General features: G+C 37.6%; 2 protein-coding genes across 2 annotated transcripts in view; one reads left to right on the forward strand and one right to left on the reverse strand.

Annotated features, from left to right (window-relative positions):
- Positions 1-20,166, reverse strand: part of LOC143357087 (dipeptidase 1) — a 233,220-nt gene that overhangs the window by 89,775 nt on the left and 123,279 nt on the right. The window lies entirely within an intron of this gene.
- LOC143357330 (uncharacterized) lies at positions 9,567-18,728 on the forward strand. The gene is made up of 5 exons (XM_076793742.1): positions 9,567-9,780; positions 11,676-11,874; positions 15,946-16,053; positions 16,942-17,303; positions 18,331-18,728. Exons 1-5 carry the CDS (start codon positions 9,567-9,569, stop codon positions 18,708-18,710), a joined length of 1,263 nt encoding a protein of 420 aa, XP_076649857.1. The 3' UTR covers positions 18,711-18,728.

The following is a 20,166-nucleotide window of genomic DNA, read 5'->3' on the forward strand; positions in this document are numbered from 1 at the left end:
TAATATGTGCTTAAATAAAGAAGTGAATTCAGTAATTTCCTATGAAAACGCTTTTATAATTTCAATAATTGTGATATAGAAAACCGGTAATTTTGACCGTGGTAGGTTTAGTGTTAATTGTGTTATTTCCATTATGTTTATAAAATTAGTTCGATGCACGTCGTGTTTGGATTTACTTTAATCAGAAAAATCTCAACAATCGACTGGTAGTCGATTTGCAGAGGTAAGACAAAGATTACTGAATTTGTAATTTTCTTTACTGTATGATTATCGTCCGTATCCTTTCTTTTAGTAGTTTTATTCTCTTTTCTTGTCTACTGAGATAAGTCTGTGCTGAAATCGAGGCACTGCGTGGCAGACGAAGAGAGGGAAAGGGTTGTGCAAATTTAACCCTTAGCACTCGAATGACGACTGTAAGGCGCCACTAAAAATTGCTGTATCATTATTGAAAATATTTTTTATATTATTAAATTAATATGTATTTAATAAATTACTAAACATTTCAGTATTGTACGAGTAAATTGCGCCATTTTCGTATGTATAACATGACAAAAAATATATGGAAGGGAAATATTCTAGGTCGGAAGAAATGTTTCGTTTTGGAGTTAAAATGGCTTCGAGTACAAAGGGTTAAGTGTCGCAAATTTAGCCATTTTAAGCGAGTCCCAGCGTACCACGTAATAGCTCAAACCGTAAGATAATCATTGTCGCAAACGTCTAAATACGAACTTTCACCGTGCATGTTAAAAATGATGGCTCGGCGAACACGGCGTGACCCACATACGCGAATCCGACTCGCTAATGCGCACGAGACAGTTCGACTTGCCAGGGATATTCCCCTCGTTCTGGCGGGGTTTCAAATTTTCTTACAATTTCGCGATTTCCCCGTGCTTCTATCGGTTTGCTTACGAGGCAATTTAAGTCGCCCCGTGGGATCCGCGACATTTTCGGTGGATTTGCAAGCTTGTTACCGGAGTTCCCCGAGAATATAATGCGACCCCGCTAACTCGGCTTGTCAGTGTTCCAGTTTCGAGGACATCGGGATTCCTTTTAAATTTACACGACAGCGCCGCTGTAAGTTTGGACTTCTGTTGGCTGGCTGGATATAGTTGTTGCGGATAGTACAACCTTCCGCATGTTACTTTCGAGAAGTTCGCGTTTAATTTGTTGGCATTATTGGGTCTCGGTATTAAGGGAATACAAATGAGACTGGAACGGTCTTCTGACCTGTTTCTGGAAATCTTCGGGCGATAGTTCGGACAATTTATTATCTTGCTCGTAAGTTTCTATCTGATGTAGAAATGGGAATTGTATAGTTGTACGTAAATAGTATTATCTATGGTGTGGTTGCCAAATATGCTCAATTTAAGACATGTTTGCACCAAATAATAGTTTTACACGTTTATATTCATTGATTACGATAGGAGAACTGTACCTTTCAATTTTTCTAATGTGAAATACAACGATTTCCAAATAGTATGGTATTGTTATCGTTTTATTTTAGATTTATATGTCCCGCGATGTGTCTATAAAAGTCACGTATTTGACTACATTGCCAAGTGTGGTGTCAAGTAAGTGGTACAAGTGTTATGCATTAACCTGTACATTGCACAGTTGTCTACAAGAATATTCGCACGCACAGTTAATTAAATTGTACCTCATCGATTTTTCAATAACATATCATGCAGTACTGTTACATCCAATTAAAGTCAAATTCATAGCTAACAACAATTCATGATCAAGTATTATGTATTAAATGTATTTTACAAAATATTAGTAACGTTGTGAATTATACTTTTTTATAACGTATAATATTATGCAGTATACCCTGTTCGAATATTTCTACATATATTTATATAAATATACTGCATAATATATTATATTTTTGTAAATCTAATACACTATATAACGTATTGTACTTTTGAATCGTATAATTGGCATTGTATAATTAAGTATAATATATTATGTTTTTTAATAATACATCATACAGTGTAATTTGTATAAAACATTATATAATCGAAAGAGCAATAAAATGAAATAGAATAAACTTTCTTCTTGTGTGCGAATATGAACCCACACGCAAATGTTTCTTCTGTATTTGTGGCTGTTATTTCGTTGTTAAACAAGTCGAATATACGATAAGGGAATCAAATTTTAATATAGTTGCTGTTCTTGTCAGCTAGTCTGTAAACAGGCGAACAAACGAAAGAAATAAGTCTTAACAATTTTCATGATATTCTTATCACATACTTAGACGGTTTGTTTATTCCCCTTGATGTGAGAGCTTAACGTTGCTATATAATTCGATAATAATGTTGGTATGTATTCAAGGAAACGGGGTAGTTGGACTATGTAAATGGCGATCGATTTATAAGTACGCAAACTTTCTTCGAAAGGTGCATAGAAATTTGTTAACGGGGACAATGGGAAATTATAAAGTTTATTAAACTGCCGTTAGAGTTGCCAGCCGATCGCTCGCTTCAAAGGCAACCCGAGAAGGCTTCTTATTAAATGCTAAGGGGACGTGTTTGTTCCCCGTTAATTAAATGATAAACACGCGCACGGATTATTAAGGGCAGACTGCTTCCTCTTCCGCGTTCCCCTTGGGAAACGTTAACAAATATTTGCTAACGATGCGATCCCGCAGTAACTGCAAAGAATCTCGGAATCGGAGATTTCTGTAGAATTTTGCTTTTCGTTGAACAGTCGTCGCAATAATCTCACTAGTGTACCCCCAATTACCGTGGGGGTACCAATTACTGTGCCTATATTAATTGATCTTATTTTTAAACTATAATGAATATTAAAAAAGAGATATATAACATATATATCAACCGATTTTAATGAAAAATTTAATATCTCTTTCCTAATATTTCTCTTTTCTAATAAAAACTAAAAAGACATCCGTAAAGATTCAAGATACTGTTGTAGTAGTTTCGACTTTCTAAGATGATTAAAAGAGAAAATATACAGCTTCATTTAACTTGGTTCTCTTACATTTGACTGGAATAACTTTTATTTTGCATAAAAATCTGTAAGAAGTACACCCAACTCTCTTTTTACACGATTATGAAATAACCTGACACAAAAAAACAAAATTAAAAATTATTTGTTTATTTATTTCAAGTTATAGTCTTCAGTTTCTCATCTGATGATATAAAAATATCGTCGAGGAAAATAAATAACGGCGTGCGAAAGTAGAATCTTCGACTTTTAAAATGAGTTCAAGTTTATCGCTATAGGATTGTTTTTTTTACGAAATTATGATAGGTTAAATATCGTTAATTTCTCGAGAATCAGAAATTTTCTGTTCCCGAATACTTTTTGGATCCTACTTGTACATATCTCAGAACTTGTATGGTTATGTTTTCGCTACTTCTTTTGCACAGTTTTTTCGAGGAACATATCTGCCGTGTAAACAAAGAGTTGGGAGTGTCTAGGACGAACATTTTCATTATCGAATATCGCGCTGCGGAATCGGTATCCCGGTGTTTCGGAATCGAAGCGTACGGAGAGTACGAAGTTTGCTGCGGCGCCGATTAAACCCGGGCAGCTTTATCTGTGGGCGTGCAATTAAAAAGCTCTCAGCGTAAAACACCGTCCGGCGGGGAACTCCTTCGCCGTTTTGTCTTCCATCGTGGAACTATACTCTTTTATTTTCGCCGTCGTCGCGGCGGTCCCTTTGTCGCGCGCTGGTTTCGCCTAACCTTCCTTTTTTCATCCGTAGTTTCGGCGACCTTCCGTCTGCCGTTGACGTATTCCGCCCGCGGCCAGAAACCTGCACGAGTGTACCGAATTTATGGCATCGTGGCCGGTACACACGGTCAAATCCAGAAAAATCGCTTGCCACTTGCGAGCCAGTCCGGAAATACGAACCTTATTCATTTACTTGATCCGCAATCGGAAACGCGAATCTCAAGCGCCATTTTGATTTTCTTGAGTATCTCGTGGGCCGTGGAACGTGATCAGCTTAGATAATTTTGTTATTAACCCTTAAACTGTAAAAGAGGGTCATTCGTATCCAGACGATTTTGGAACATTTTGTTAAAATTATTTTTCTAAATCATTATAATAGTCATCTCAATTTAGGATGTTCAAAGGTACATGATTTTTTCAGACAATTTTAAGAAATATTATTCATTAAAAACTACATCAGGCATGAAAGACCCCCCCTTTTACAGTTTGAAGGTACCATAAAAAAGTTTATAGTCTAAGGATTAAAACTAAAATTTTCCAGAGCGAAATGACTCGTGGTTCAGCACGTAATAATTCAATTATGTTTAGGCCTGTCTAAATTTTAAATATCTTCCGTTGCTTTAGATCCTTTAAACTTCAGCTTGAAGTTTTCTTCTTCAATGCGTTTTCTTCTGCCAAGGGGCGTTCACCCTTTAAGTGCTTCACCTAATTTTAAAAGAGTATATATGCGCGCTTAATTATGAAACGTTACTTGAATTATGAACAAAATTCAGGTAAGGCTCGGAACAGCAGTTAATATTCAACTAAATAAAATTTTCGGGTTTCCTATTATAACGACTGTTCTCATTTCACAAGTGTTTTTTTCTGTTCTGTGAAGATGACAATGAGCACTACCAAAACAATGTTCTGAATGGTTGAGGATAATCAAATCCTCCAATTAAATCAGTGTCTAATTTGCTCGTTCTGTATATCGTGAAAAAATAAACATATTCAGTTTTATATTAATAATTTCTTTATGTATGACGCGCTTGATCATTACATTTACTTTTATCGTTAACAGAATCCACATTGAATAGATTATCCACATTGAAAATATAAATGGACACAACAATAGACACTAGATTTATTTGATCGAATAATTTTTGCCAGGGGTGGTATTCCGCTTTTGATATTATCATTACGAAATCTGTAATGACATAAATTCCTATTGTGAACATCCTATTAAGAAATTACGGCAAACACGAATTTAATCTCTACAAACGTTCACGGTCGAAAATAACAAGAGACTCGCTTGATCTCGCTGTTTGTGTCACGATATTACCACAAATTCCTGTAACATTATCATACCCCTATAGACTCGATCATATTGGCGCAAACAACGTTCGTAGCGCGGACGCGAATATTCGGACGTTGCATAAAGTACAAAAGGATGAAATGGGGTAAATACATAGAGTTCACTGGAAATCGATAAAGGGAAGTGTTGGTGTATCGGTTTGCCGAATAATAATCGTTTCAACTCTGTTGTGTCTGGCTAGAAAATATTTACGAGTGTTTCCCATGGCCGTCGGAAGAATTGGCCGTCTACAAGCTCCCTGGCTCACCTTTTCCCCTTTTTCGTTCGGTGCGATCCTTTTGTTTATCGCGAAATTGCGAAGGACTGACGTGTACAGGTTGCCTGCAAAAATTCTGTGACACCGACTTCAGGGAGGTTGACACACTTCAAACGTGAAAAAACTCGCAAACTTCGGCAAAAAATACACGCGTACACGATGTAGCAAACGAAAAAGATGAAATATTAAGCCCTTCTGCACGAATGACAGCCGTAAAGTCTCAGTCGGTGTTGAAACAAAACAATTTTGACATTGTCAAAATGTGTATTTCATAAGTTAGTTAGCTAAAAGTTTAGATCCATTTTTCGAATACACGCCTGACGTTGAGCTTTTTTAATTAAGTAAAAGATAACGGTACGATATACCGCACAAAGTTATAAGTAAAAATAATAAATAAGTATACTACTGCCTGCATTATTTCAAATGTTCTTCTCCTTTAAAAGTAAAGTGTCAATAGCGAAAAATTCCGATTAACAGTGACTAGTCTGATTTTCGTTTATTAGAACTGGATACAATTTCCGAGCATTAAATATTATTAAATATTCCGAAAGTTGGAGCTTCGCTTCCTCGACTAATGAATCACGTTTCAGCGAGCAAATATGAATTAAACCATTCACCATTCACCATTTTTAATGAAAGGAATTAAGCTCGATTCAACACTTAAACGATTGAATTAAACGGCATTTGGAGATTCGCGAGTAAATTAAGCCGAATATTCTATCAAATTAGTTGTACGAATATCTATTAGTGTTAAACTTATTTGAGAATTTTCTATACACTTCCAATTAGAGGTACACTGTTTTAATTTGACCTTGAAGCATTGGAAATAAAAGATCACCTATTACGCTTTTCGTGCGTACTCAAAAGATGAAACAATAAGAACTCTCGGACTAAAATATATTACACAATCAAAGCGGTATTAAATAAATCAACACGATCCGAAACAACTCGAAGAAAACAGCAGGCAGAATCAAAATGGCAGTCCTACTTGAAAATGGTTGAACGCAATCCTTTTTTAGTTTCAAAGTGAAGTTCATTATTGTAACAATTACGAGTTTTCTTTTCTGCGAGAAAAGAAAACTTTCTGTTATTATTGCCTTAAAGTTTCTACTTAATTTCAGTATGATACTTTAGCATTATCGTTCCTTTAGTCGTTCGGAGCACGGGATTTCACAACATTTTTCCGCCGAGGAGTTCCTCGGATCTTTGTTATTCAAACGAGACTCTTTTCTAGAATCTTACTAGCGCTTGTTCTCGTTTACAGGTAACACCGTAATTTCTCCGGCATGGTTTAACAAAATAAATCGCGTGGTAGTAACAAAAGGGCGAGGTTACGAGGTACGTGGCTCCCGCGGAAAGGATCACGTTCTTTTAATAGCGGCCGCGGTAAATATCCTTGCCCGTAACGAACGTACCGTGTAAATCCTTGAAATTCTGGTTGTTTATAACAACGCGGCGCGGCAAAGCGAGGCGCTCGTCGACTCGCTGAAAGCGGCAATAACGCGGACCTATTTAATTACCGCGAAATAATGTCAGAGATCCGGCAGCGTCACGATAATGTAGGCCGTGGCGGCCCACGTTCATTTCATTCAAACGAATCTCGCGGCGACGATATAATTAATAATAATAATTGCGACTGGCGCCGGTAACAGCACCGCGAACAAAAGGAGAGTCACGTTTTCCCGTAGCGTCTCGGCGAAAACAGCTAAGTCCGTCCAAGTGTGCCCCGCGTGCTATCCCGAGCTGACTTCCTCCAGTCACCGCAGCTTAATTAGCACGTTTAATTATGATTTACGTTATTACCGACTGGTAACGTGCGCATTGTCTATGCCGGACAGCCGGTGTGGGGTGCTAATAGGACGGCCGTTAATTGACGGTCTTTACGTGACCTGCTAATAGGAGGGACGCCCGGTCATTGACGAAGAACTAATGATGACGCAATGTTATTGTCAATGTCTCGTGCTAGATCATCGATCCGGTCTGATCATCGGCCCGAGGCCAGTCGATCGCTGCTTCGACGAAAATCAGTCGAATTTGGTGCACGTCGAGGCTCTGTCTTAATTACAGCGCGTCGAATAATTACAGTTCGATCGACGATTGAATACTGAACTCGAATAGGAAGGATTTAACTGCGGTGCACCTGACCAGAAAATGCGAAAAAATACAAAATGTGCTTACGAAGTGTCACGTTTAAACTTCAATATGGAAACACCGTTTCTGTCCGAATTTTTTCGCGTTCCTTATTTCTTTTCACGACCGGAGCTTGCGATTGGAAAATAGGAAAAAATTCTGTAGCATGTGGGACGGCGTCTGGAATACGTCCGAATTTTTCCGGAATTTTTAGATGCGATTAAATGGGGAAAATATGGCGAAAACCAGTTTTTTTATTTGTATCTACAACTACCCTTACGGAGAAGATACAGGGTTGAATCTTTTTGTTATTGTATTCTACCGACCACAAATGAATATTTCGTAGGAAACGGGTATCTATTACGTTCATGACATTTTCATATACCACACAAAAATGATAACTTTGTTAGCGCTCTATGTTTTCCAATGTACCAGGAATTTCATTATAAAATTGCGTTTCTATGCATCTCTATACGAGAAAACTAAACTCAACAACACACTTAATGGGAATCTTGAAAATAATGGAAGCCATATGGAATAAAATAATGGAGTAAAATAATAAATATTTTGAGCAAAAATAGTTAAATGTTAATTTTTAGTTCTTTTCTGAATACATCAGCGTGCCTTCAAAATTGCTTTGAACACATTACTTTGCCGCCAGTTAACGCGCTCGTTCAACTTTGTTTGTCTCCAATTATTGCGCCTGCCAGAACACTGCTCCCATAAAAATTGATATTTCTCTTTGAAATAAGTGTTTTTACGAATTTTTTCGTTGTAAAAGTAGAAATATGCAAACGTGAAATATACTGTAAAATTAGGACAGAGTTAAGTTTTACTGCTTATTAAAATACGAAAGCACATTAATAGGGACAGGCTGGCTAATAGGAACAAGTATAGCCTACACAGTTGAAGACACTGCAGATATCGATGTTAAAGGGACCAATCGAATGAAAAAACTATTAATGGATGAAGATATTGCAGTTTAAAGATTGATGTAACCTCTGAGATTGACACCAGGGCCTCATAGTATAGACAGCGTGGTTTCAAACGGCTATAGTGTCGCCAGTTTAGGTTTCATCTACCAACGGACCATTACTTTGAACTTTTACGACGTCGCGTCGTCATTAAGGATATGCAAAAAGGAAGGAAACGCGGCGAAATTTACCGCGCACCAGTAAAAATTGTTGTTACGTGTTGCAAAAGTATGCATTAAAATATTTCGTCTTAAACTACACGAGTTAAAAGAGAAGAAATTCGAAGTATTAAATTAAATTTAAAGAAAAATGTTGAAGTTTAAAATGTCTAAACAAAATATTAATTGATCGAATGAAACGTTCTAAATATTCGAACTACCATATGATCTATCGATTGGTTGTCGTTTGTCTGTCAGAACGTGACTATGACAGCATAACCTGCGAAATCTAATTAAAATTGAAATTCTTGTTAAAATTTTGTAAGTTGTAATTGTACTGCAGGTTATGAATTTATGTCACATATAGACGAGATAAAGATAATTATTAGACTGCGAAATTTCATACTCTTATATGGTACATGAAAATAAGAAGAATAATATAATATAGGTAGAGTTTGATGAAGTTTAATATTGTTTACGATTCAATGTTAAAATATTAGAATCTTCGATACGGGAAGTAAACTTTTGTTTTCAAATGCATAGTTTACAGATTATACTCAGAAAATTAAACTTTGCATAAAGATCAGCTGTCTAATATTTAATACATTGTACATTGGTACGATAGAATTAAATCTAATAATTAGACTGCGGATTGATAGCATTTATGATAAAAATAAGTAAGTTAAAATGGCAACACAGTAAACACGTTTAAGGAATTTAAAAATATTGTTGTATTATTTCCAACCGATTTGTAGCTTCTATATTTTGTAATTCATGCAGAAAATTTTAATTTTGTATAAAATTCCGCAGTCCACTATGCATCTTTGTAATTTTAACGTACTAAAATCATTGCCGAAAGGAGGAAACTTCTTCTTAATTTGAGTTTTCATAAATTGTTTGATTATATTTCGCCTGAGAGTCTGCTCACAAGAAAAAACCTTCGACTATCCGACTTTCACAGTTAATTTGGGAGAAAGTGGTAGCTCAAAACAAACAATATGGTCAAGTGGAGTCCTAGTGCAATGGGTATGAAGCACCGTCGCAGCACCTGGACGCTGCTCAAGCTGTATCCGCCATTCTTGGAAAGGGAATGTCGGATTCCGAGGGAAAGTAAAGAAGCATCTACCGAATTAGACGATACCGATTCTGCTCGGCGTAAGAAACGAAAAATTACGAGCACGGTTGGTGACACCACTATTCAGCATCCCGAGGGTGAGTTTTTTATCGTCGAAGACCTCGTCATAGAAATAAACAAAATTCTAACTGATTTTTGCTATCGTATTCTCGTACTTCATTTACCTAGTCCTACGCCGTAGGATTCTTCTTTTGTGATAACACAATATTCAAAGTGTAAAATCTTTTTCGAAAATTTATTAATGTGCAGACTACAAATTTTATACATTTACGATGAAATAGTTCGATAAAATACTACACTGTAAAGACATTAGAAGAATTCACGAATATTGTTGTATGCTCTCCAATTGATTAGGATTATTATATATAGAACCCATTGCCCTACAATATCGAGTCATACTCGTAATGAAGATTCGGAACAGAGTCTAATAAATATGTACGTTATTAATTTCCTTTAAACCGAGATAAAATTCTATTTTGGCGTTGTTAATATACGGCTATTGAAGAACATATAGGCATATAATAGATATAAATTTTCTCCTTTCTTTTTAGGAAATTACGAATTACAAAAAAGTTCTAATCACTGAAACCGTGAAATGAATCGTAGTGCAAAGGGTTAAAAGAAAAAACACATTTTCATTGAACATTTTAAATCCGCAATCTAGTAATTGGATTGCAATATCTGACGGAGAGTCTCGCAAAATGAATTTAAAATCGTACAATGCAGAAAGAACTAAAGATTAAATGTACGAACTTATATGTATTAATCCGAGCGCAATTTTAAAAGTACTGTTCGGATCTTTAAAGTAACTTTAACGAACGTGTTAATAACTTTAACGTAAAATAACTTTAACGAAGCTGAAAGATGAACGTTCACGAGTCTTCGATCGCAACTAGTGAATCTCGGCGAGCCGTGGCAAAAAATCCGCGATATTTATTTTATACGATCGACGAATCATCCATCGTCATTCGCCGGCGTAACATCGATCACGTTTGACACGATTTTTTGGGAGTCGACCAACGCAATCTCCAGGGAGATTCAATGCTTTGAGTTTTGATCGTTTCGTTCGAACGCGTTCGCTACGATGAGGCGCGCACGTATCCGTAAATGCCGTTTCTATCGATAGCCGGCAGCTCTGCCTTTCGTTTCCCATTTTCTCGCCGGGACAAAATTATTAACTGGTTTTTGTATTTTTCTTTTTTTTCGGACAACGTGGTACCAACTGTGGTTGCACACCAAGTCACTACATTCGCTTTCAGATGGAAATTCGTTTGAGATTCAGGTTTACAAAATAAAACCGAATATTTAATTTAGCGAGACGATATTATTGGGAGTGCTGTGAAATTTTTTCGAACGAGGTAATGGTTATTATATTACAGTTTGTCATTGTTGAGCTGATGGTATTAGTTATATGATATTATATTGAATTAACTTTTTCGCGAAATAAAATATCGTTTTTAATATTCGTGACTGATATGCACTGTTATTGGATATAATAAAAATGAAGAAATTAATATTAACTTTTTTGCGAAAAAATATGTGTAGATACACAATAGATACACATTAGACACGTAATGAATATAACCTAATGAGGGAGGTATTTTTGCGAGTATCTCAGAAACAAAAGCGAAATGGCGGCAACGTGAGCAGGGAAAAGTTATTCGAAATGTGGACCTCAACGATAAGGTGGTCAAAGTCAATGTCAAAAGTCGATGAGGTAGTTCCCGTACCAGATAATTCTTACTAAAACAAATGGAGTGTTCCTACGAATTAGTTCCAGGCACGTTTCACTGTCTTCAACAGTTCTTTTATTATGAAATGCTGAAACTGTGTATTTCTTGTGCAATAACCTTGTATTACAGCGGGGGGTAGCAAGTACGGGCATCGTACCTCTTGTTCCTCCTGCCCGAATGAGGGAAAATGGGTTGCCGTTTGAATCGTGTATGCATACCGCTTATATTTCCGCTTCCAGAGAGGTTTGCGGAGATCAGGGACACCGAGGATTATCAGTGGTGGGAGGATGGCTTTGAGGAGGAGGGTGAAACGGATCGCACCGAGGGAAAAAAGGAAACCGAATTATTGTGGAGACTGGAACGCTGCAAAACGTACTACGCCTTGGGTAAACCCGATGAGAAGCCCGACACTACGGACCCCTACTTGTCTCACGAATTGTACGCATTAACACGATAGTTATAATTTTCCACCCTCTTCGTTTCGCATTATCATATCTCCACTACCACGTCAGTCATACATGACTAACACGATCTTTTGACTAGATTTCAACGTTAATTGGTACGGTGGTAGGCAGAGTAAACCAAAATTTCGTTAGGACTTACGAAGTGTAAGAACTACAGTATTCTCTTCCTAACTGTCTCAATGGTCTCTACCGTAACTGTCAATATTTTATCCCTACGACTGAGGGAGATCCCCCATGGAGTCAATCAAGCGGTAAACACGCTCGACGACTGAGCCGGGGGGGGGGGGGTATCGGTGAGACTTACACTAATGCAAGTGAAGCAAAAGAATGCAATTTTTCTAATTTTCTTATTTTTTTTTTATGAAACTTTTACCATCGTATTCGTCTCGTTTTTCTGATTGAAATGACACCACACACGATATAGTTACGATCATAATTAATTGTGTTATAAGCGGTTAAGCAGTTTCGGGTGTGAGAGAGGACGACCAACGAAAAAGAAAGAGAGGCAGAGAATCGAAGCGTCGAACCTCAGGCCCTTTTTCTTTTTCAATAGCTATGGTTTTCTACGTTCGGCACACTACAAGGAATTGATCACCTCTACTGGATTTGTCGCTCGGCAGACCCGACGATACGACAGTTACGGAGAAACTTTTTAATGCTCCTCTGCATAACCTATTTGAAAGAATGCACTTGAACAAAAACCCAGTACTATTTTAATAAGAATCATTTTGAAATATTTCACGAAAAATATTAAACCAATTATTCCCTCTGAAACATTTTTCAGCTTTAACCAAGTTTGGAATATGACCTGATTCAATTGTATAATTCACTTTCTATTACCCATAATTCATTCCTTTGATACAAGATTGCTCATTTTTATGCATGTATACCATTTAAAACCATTTTAAAAATCAAACTATAAAGTTAGTTAACATTTAATACAGTTTCATGTGATAAGTTTATAACCGGGAGAGAGTGATTATTTTAATTCGTTGAAAAAAATGTGATTTTATATATGAAGTTCCACAGTCTGTTCCTAGTACAATATCTCTCTTTAAACCTATCATGCACATTGCGTGATGTATAGTTTCTGGTTTATAGTAATGCTCCGCGACGTGTCCATCATAGTTTCCGTAAGAAGCATGACAACCGCGCTCGCAACATTTGGTGGCTAATATTTCACAGAACCTCGCATCGTGAAATGTTTTCCCTCGCATGGGTAATATATCCGCACGTCATCCGACGGATTTGTAATTCCAGGCTGCCTCAATCATCGCGAGTTCCCGCGTTGTTTGAAAAACGAGCACCAGTCCACATCGCGAGAAACCGATTCATTGAAATAAAAATGAATAAGTTCACCTCATTGATCTAATACAGAAGCCTGTTCAACCTTTACATTGGCACTCGACTTTCCTACACTGTTAGGTGTCCAGATACACTTATTATACTTATTATTTATTCTTTATTTGCGCTTTTCGGCCTGCAACCAAAATATGTAATCCAACGAAAGACAGTAACAGTACCATCTAATTTTCATTCGAAATAATTTATGGGTTATGATTAGACAGCGGATTTTATGTATTTATGACAAAAATGAGTAATTCGAAACAGTGAAAAAAATAGAAGAATTTCAAAGTACTGCTATATTATTTTCGACCTATTGAACATATTAAGATAGAAAATCTGTTTTACTCCAGTTTGTTGCAAATCAGGGAGAAAATGTTTATTCTGCATAAAGATCCGCTGTCTAGTTATAACATTGTTTGATGAACAGTGGAGAGTACATTGGCGGCCATAGTGTACGGAATGATGCACTAAGAAAAGTCTAGTTTTGTTATTATTCACTACTATATTTGCTATTAAATTTCTTCCTCTGAAAGATTTTCGGCGAAAGAAAGATACTGAGGAAAGGTTCTGAAAGGAGAAGTTTACAGTCTAAAATGAGTCTAGTCGACTTTAAACAGAGTTGTAATATTAGGTTGCAACATAAATAAGGTCTGTTGTAAGCATAATGTGTATACAAGAGTTCTAGTTTTTTCTTAAATTTTCTTTTATTTATATACGACACACTGGCCTTAAATGGCTGACTACTGGAACAATTACTCTGTACGAGTTCAAAATTTCGATATGAAAAGATTTTGGAACAGATGTGTGGATGGCACAGACACAACGATGCGCAAGGATACGTTGTGAATCCAAGGTGATTTATTGAGATATCGACGACGGGAAGACGGTTTCTGTCATTAAAATTTAATGGCGAATTGGGAACCAGGATGGTCCATGTTCGTGTAAAATTAACGTGCTTCCGTGGTTTCCTCGATCCATCGACCAGGTCCGGGTGAAACCGTTATGGTTACTTTTCCAGCAATTTCCGTCCAATCACCGGCTACCAAAGGGGCCGGCAAAGCTGGAGGAAAAGCAAAGCCGCAACCAGCGTCTTCGAAAGGCCAGCCACAGTAATTGAGCGAAGCCATTGCAGTTACATTTCCCGCAATTTCCGTCTAGTCGTTGCCGCCTGTCCAAAAAGTCCAACACACTAAGCGGGATGGACCCATGCCCTAATCTTTTCGAGCGGCCGATCAGTTTAAGCGAACGGAAATCGTTGCCCGTTGCTTTTCCGAAGATCCTGACTCCTCAATAGTCAACGGTCTATAGCTCTTGACACAGTGCAGTCATGCTCGCTTAAATTTGCTAAATCTTTTACGCCTCAATCTACACGTCCTATACCCACTCTTTCCCCTACCACGAAATGGCTCGAGCTCAGCGGAGCGTTATTCTCACTCGACAAGGAAAGATAATGAGATTACTAAAGGAAAGAAGACGGACGGTAATCATGCAATACAGAAAATTGCAAATTCAGTGATTGTTGTCTTACCTTTACAAATCTACTACCGGTAGATTATCCAGATTTTTCTGATCGAAATGAGTCCAAACACGACGTAAATCGGACCAGCTTTATAAACTTAATGCAAATAACAAAGTTAAAGACATGCGTATGCTTGCTACGTATGAAGTCTATAAAAGTAGACCGATTTACGTAATGTTTGGACTCAATTTAATCGGAAGAATCTCAACGATACAATGCTACCACATTTGAAAAGGTAAGACGAAAATGACTGAATTTGAATTTTTCTTCGTTTCGCGTTTTGCAACTTTGCGAAAAGCGAGCACTGCCGTACTCGGCACACGCACTCGGAAAAACTCGCTACAAGAGGATTAATAACGGTGAATTAAAGCTCTGAATCTGATTATAAATACATGGTTAAATAAATGCTTCATTCCTTTTTTATTAAGGTGGATTATGCTCAAACACTTTTCGTGTGCGATATCGATTCGCTGGCTGGCGACTGAGTCTCCGATTCAACTCGGATTTTCATATTTGACGATGAGTACTTTTTTTAATCCCTATTGGGATTTGTATCTGCACGTGTATGCATTTATTCGCTCTTTTTCTTTTCCGGTCACAAGGATAATGCATTATATTATTGTTGTTACACGCAATGTAGTCATAATATTTACACGATCCGTTTACCACTGATTATTCAACAGCTTGTGGGCTTACAGGAATGAAGTCGCTTTTATTGCGGTCGTTCGAGTTCAACGGGTTTCCGAATAACAATGCTGCTTTGTTAACAAACATCGATAAATGTTGCAGGCATTGCAACATTTATCACCGGCATGCGTTCGAGCATGCATCGTCAAGGTCGATTTGTCTGCACTAGTCTCGTTTGTTCATTTTGTTGAAATAATATTATCAATTGTAGGAAAGAATTTCTTATTTATAATACAGTTAATTCTGCCAGACTTATCTGTAGACTGCGGATTTTGTGCATTCATGATAAAAGAGAATTCCAAAATACTGTTGCATTGTTTTTAACCTAATAACATCACAAGGAAAAGAAATAATATCTACGTAGGTTCTATATATTGTATCATAATTAACACAAACAATTTTTATTTCGCATAAAAATTTGTTTTCTTAATAGGTGAACAATTGTACAAATGTTTTAATCAGTTGTTCAAACACTGCACATGCGATTTTCAGATACTTGCCATACAGTCTTACACCGAAAGCCAGGAATTTTACGTTTACTGATCCCGAACGTGGCTACGAAGCTTCTGCTTTACCCAGAAGACCTCGGTCCCCAGTCAGGTTCGTAAATTCAAACTTTCAATCCAGATTTTTGAGTGTTTACATTTAGGCTATTATTGCATATACTTTTGCTGCTTGAAAAATAATCAACGATCGCGAAATCGATCGCTCATTTGTGAATTTACATGTGTAAACTATTTCAACCTAGTTAGCCATTTAAGCGAATTTATATGCATACATACCCTTCCACACAATAAAAGAACCATTACAGAAAATTCCATAAGTGGGCGATTCAGATACGACAAGCAAACCCTTTCACTTCAGAAAACAAAAAAAAAACATACGCATCTATTTAAACGAGTGTTTGCTCTTAACTTGAATAAACAACGCGAAACCGTTATCCATCAAATTTGCATCTCCCACTGCTATTCCCTTCGTCCGCATGCGAAACCAGTACCGCGAAACGAGCATTTATAAGAAGCAATTAAGCAACACGAAGCCAAGAGTACACGGTATCACGACGTTCTCTCGGCGGCATCCCCTCCATCCGCGAAATTAATGAGAATTTATTTCGCGAGCGTTCTCGGAAGAACGGTCGAGAAAATAAATTATTCAAATTTTTCGCCGGTGTTCCTCCCCATCCTGCCCCCTCGCCCTCCTTCTTTCTACCCTGTCTCGTTTCGCCCTGGTAAAAAGCAAGTGTCGTAAATTTTTTAAAGCGTCATACAAACGTACGGGGATTCATTATCAAAAGAGCTGACCGGGCGACCCCTCGCTGTCCCTCTTATCCCTCGACCCCGGACGTTTTTAATTGCCCCACACTTCTCCTTTCGTCCCCCTCTGACTCTCTATCGTTCCCTACATCTCTCTCTCTCTCTCTCTCTCTCTCTCTTTCTTTCTTTGTCTCGTTCTCTTTCTCCGTTCTTCCCGTTCCGAACGAAACGGTAGGACACTTTTGCCGGGAAAGTTCGATCTGAGTGTCGCTTACGAAGAGCGGAACAAGAAACGACGGGTGACGGAGACCAAGGAACGGTTACGGGAGGCCAAGGACCGTATTTCGCAGTCGATCAAGCAGCTGCCGTTCGACCAGCCGGACATGGATCTTCTGATCAGCTCGTTGGTCGTCCAGGCGATCTGCGAGGAAGTCACGATGACGCTGATGAACGTTAGGATCGACACGGATATTCACGCGTTCGTTAACGCCGCCGTCGTCTGGGCGCTACGTGACATGGACGTATTCGAACACGAGACGATTCTCGTCGAGGAAGAGTTCCTGCTGCTCAGCCATTTTCGATTCGCAAACTTTGAACGTACGTTCCCACCGACAGTTTCGCGACGTACTGTAGGACTCGCTTAAATTTGTAATGCTTCGGATCCGGAAGTCAAATTCTTCCGTTACCCGGTAGCGTTTCTCTTCCTTTAATCATTCTCTTCAGTTTAATCCTCTGGTTCATGGGTTGGGACATGATGTTCCTCATCATTTTCATGATGAAAATTGTTTGTCTAACTTCTTGAAATTATTTAACAGCTTAAATGTATTCGTTCCCGCTGTTTGCGGTAGTTTTGTTCGTGATAAAGCGACGTCCTTATTACAAACACAGAACGAACGATATTTATTAACCCTTTGCACTCGAGTGGTGACTCTGAAGCACCACTAGAAATTATTGTGGCATTATTTCAAAGAAATTAGAAAAAATATTACAAAATATCTGTTACATTACACAATTTGTATTTAATGGATTACTAAACATTTAAATATTATATGTAGAAATCGGATCGGTTCCGTGCGAATAACATGAAAATATTGCAAGACGGAAGAAAAATTTAGTTTTAGATTGAAAATAGCGCCGAGTGCAAAGGGTTAATGAAAACCGCGGGTGAAAGATTTTCTATTTAGACACTGTGAGGAGTTATACTGTGAGATTTATATCGAAAGAAAACTGTATTGACTTTTAAGTCGAAGTAAAATTCTATTCTGTTAGTATCAGTATTATTGGAGAATTAAAGTATGTTTTCATCGCTAATCTGGCTTGATATTATATGGTAAAAGGTTAAAATAGTTTTTCGATAATTCGTGTTACATTCCAATGATGTTTATCATTGAACAGATTATCTTTCGGACGGTTGTCTCATAATTTTTTAAAAGTCTGTGGTCCATGGTTGAGGGCTTCACAATTATTGAAAGTTCTATTAATAGGCCCCCGGTAAATGAAACGAATGCAATCTAAATTTAAAGCTAGAAATAATGTTTTATTAACAAAAATTATGGGCTATCCGTTAATAGGCATAACTTTCAGAAATCAATGGAAAATAATGGAGTTAACGTTTGTATTGTAGGCGAATTGGAAGTGTCAAACATACTAATGACAAGTGGATCGCGTAGAATGCTCTTGAGCGCATTTCGTGCACCATTCAGCCGCTCGAATTGGGCAACTTTGCATCGCCACCTGCCATGGTCGTATGTGTGCCCTTCCCACGAGAAAGGACACACGAAATTCTACCCAAACATTCATGAGAGGATCAACGAGGCGCTACCGAAGGAAGAAGGTGCTGCCGTCGGGTCCTACGTTCCTGATCTCACGTGCTATCACTTCGGGGATGTTTCGGATAAATCGCACGTGGCTTACAAAAGGAAATCGAAATTTGCCGTTCAAGTGCCGACAACCGCTCAAATAATCCGCGCGATGCTCACGGAACTAGAAAACTTCGTGGGATAACAGCGAATAATAATGTCAAACATTAAAACTCTAGATTTCCGGAATATTAAAAGTGACTACTTCATATTACTTTATGAAAATGACAAGGATGTCTTTATTCGGATTTTGAGCAATTTTTGTCACGATACGTGTCTAGAGAAATAAATTCGTCGTGGCAGTTCCCCATAAATACGTCTTTACAATTTTAATAACCGTAAATTAAAGAGTCTGAGTTTGAAAATTCATTTTAACTGGTCCCGTAGTTCTAGTCTTAGTATTAATAAATATAAATATACGCTGTGCCCATTCAGAAACAATTATGATTTATAAAACACATACATTTGGAGCAGCCTGTGGATGTTTATACGAATACAGGTTCTTTCTATAAAAATTGGAATCACGGAAATGATTGGATTTCATCAGAGTGTTAGGAGAGTCGAAGTATCTGAACCTTTTATTATTAATAGAGTTTGGAAAGTATGTTTTAATCGTCCTTAATCATAACAGGCTATTTATCGATAGAGAAAAATTTAAACAAAGATATAGTACTTCTCTTAATAATTTGAATGCATCCAAACTAATGTGACAATAATCCTAAACTCTTGTGTTATCCGTACAGTTTCGTATTTCACCAAATCATGTTTGTTGCAAGCGTATAAAAATTCGCAGTTTAGTTATTAGCGTAAAATAATTGGCGTGGATCATGACGATCAGTATCTCAGGCTTGTCTCTGCAGAAAGCAAATTATAATAACTAAAAAAATATATACACAGCGACACGCGTGCGATAGAGCAATATTTGAACGCAACCTAAAACAAGAGAATGAAGGGAGAACAGATTTACGGGGAAGTTCGAATAAATAAGCGCATTGTGATTTATTACAAACGACTCCGGCTATTTTTCAGCTTGGCGCAATACACCAACATTGCTTTCCCGGACGCGTGTGTGCACCGTAGTCTCTGAATCGTCCAATAGACGTCTTTTTATTGAGAACACATTGCAAGCACGGGAACGAGGAACAAGGGAGAGATAAAGAAAACAATTCAGACAAAAAATGAAACGGATCAATCGGAGAGCTTTCCACCGGTGGTGGTCGCTATCGATGGTTAGACTGATTGACAAATAGTCCTTCGTGCTTAGAATCATCGTTTACTACATTCTGTTCCCGTATTTCCGTCCTATTCGTCTACTTCTCCACCTATTCGCGCGTTATATTGATTCAACGTGTGTACAACCGTCGACCAAATAAATCGAAGCAGACGGAAACGAAGCTTTTCCAGGCCTTCGACGTGTACGGATTTTTTTACAACCGATCAACTCGGAATTGCATTGATCAGACTCGTGGCAGACAATTTTCCACAATAAGTTAACTGTTCATACAGAAATACTGTGCTTAATTGTCGAAATTATACATCCGCGAAATCAAAGGAACACTGAATTATAACCAGAAAATTGTCGTTCTTTAAATTCCTGTAAC

The sequence above is a fragment of the Halictus rubicundus genome, chromosome 9 (assembly GCF_050948215.1).
Source record: "Halictus rubicundus isolate RS-2024b chromosome 9, iyHalRubi1_principal, whole genome shotgun sequence".
NCBI classification, from domain to species: domain Eukaryota; kingdom Metazoa; phylum Arthropoda; class Insecta; order Hymenoptera; family Halictidae; genus Halictus; species Halictus rubicundus.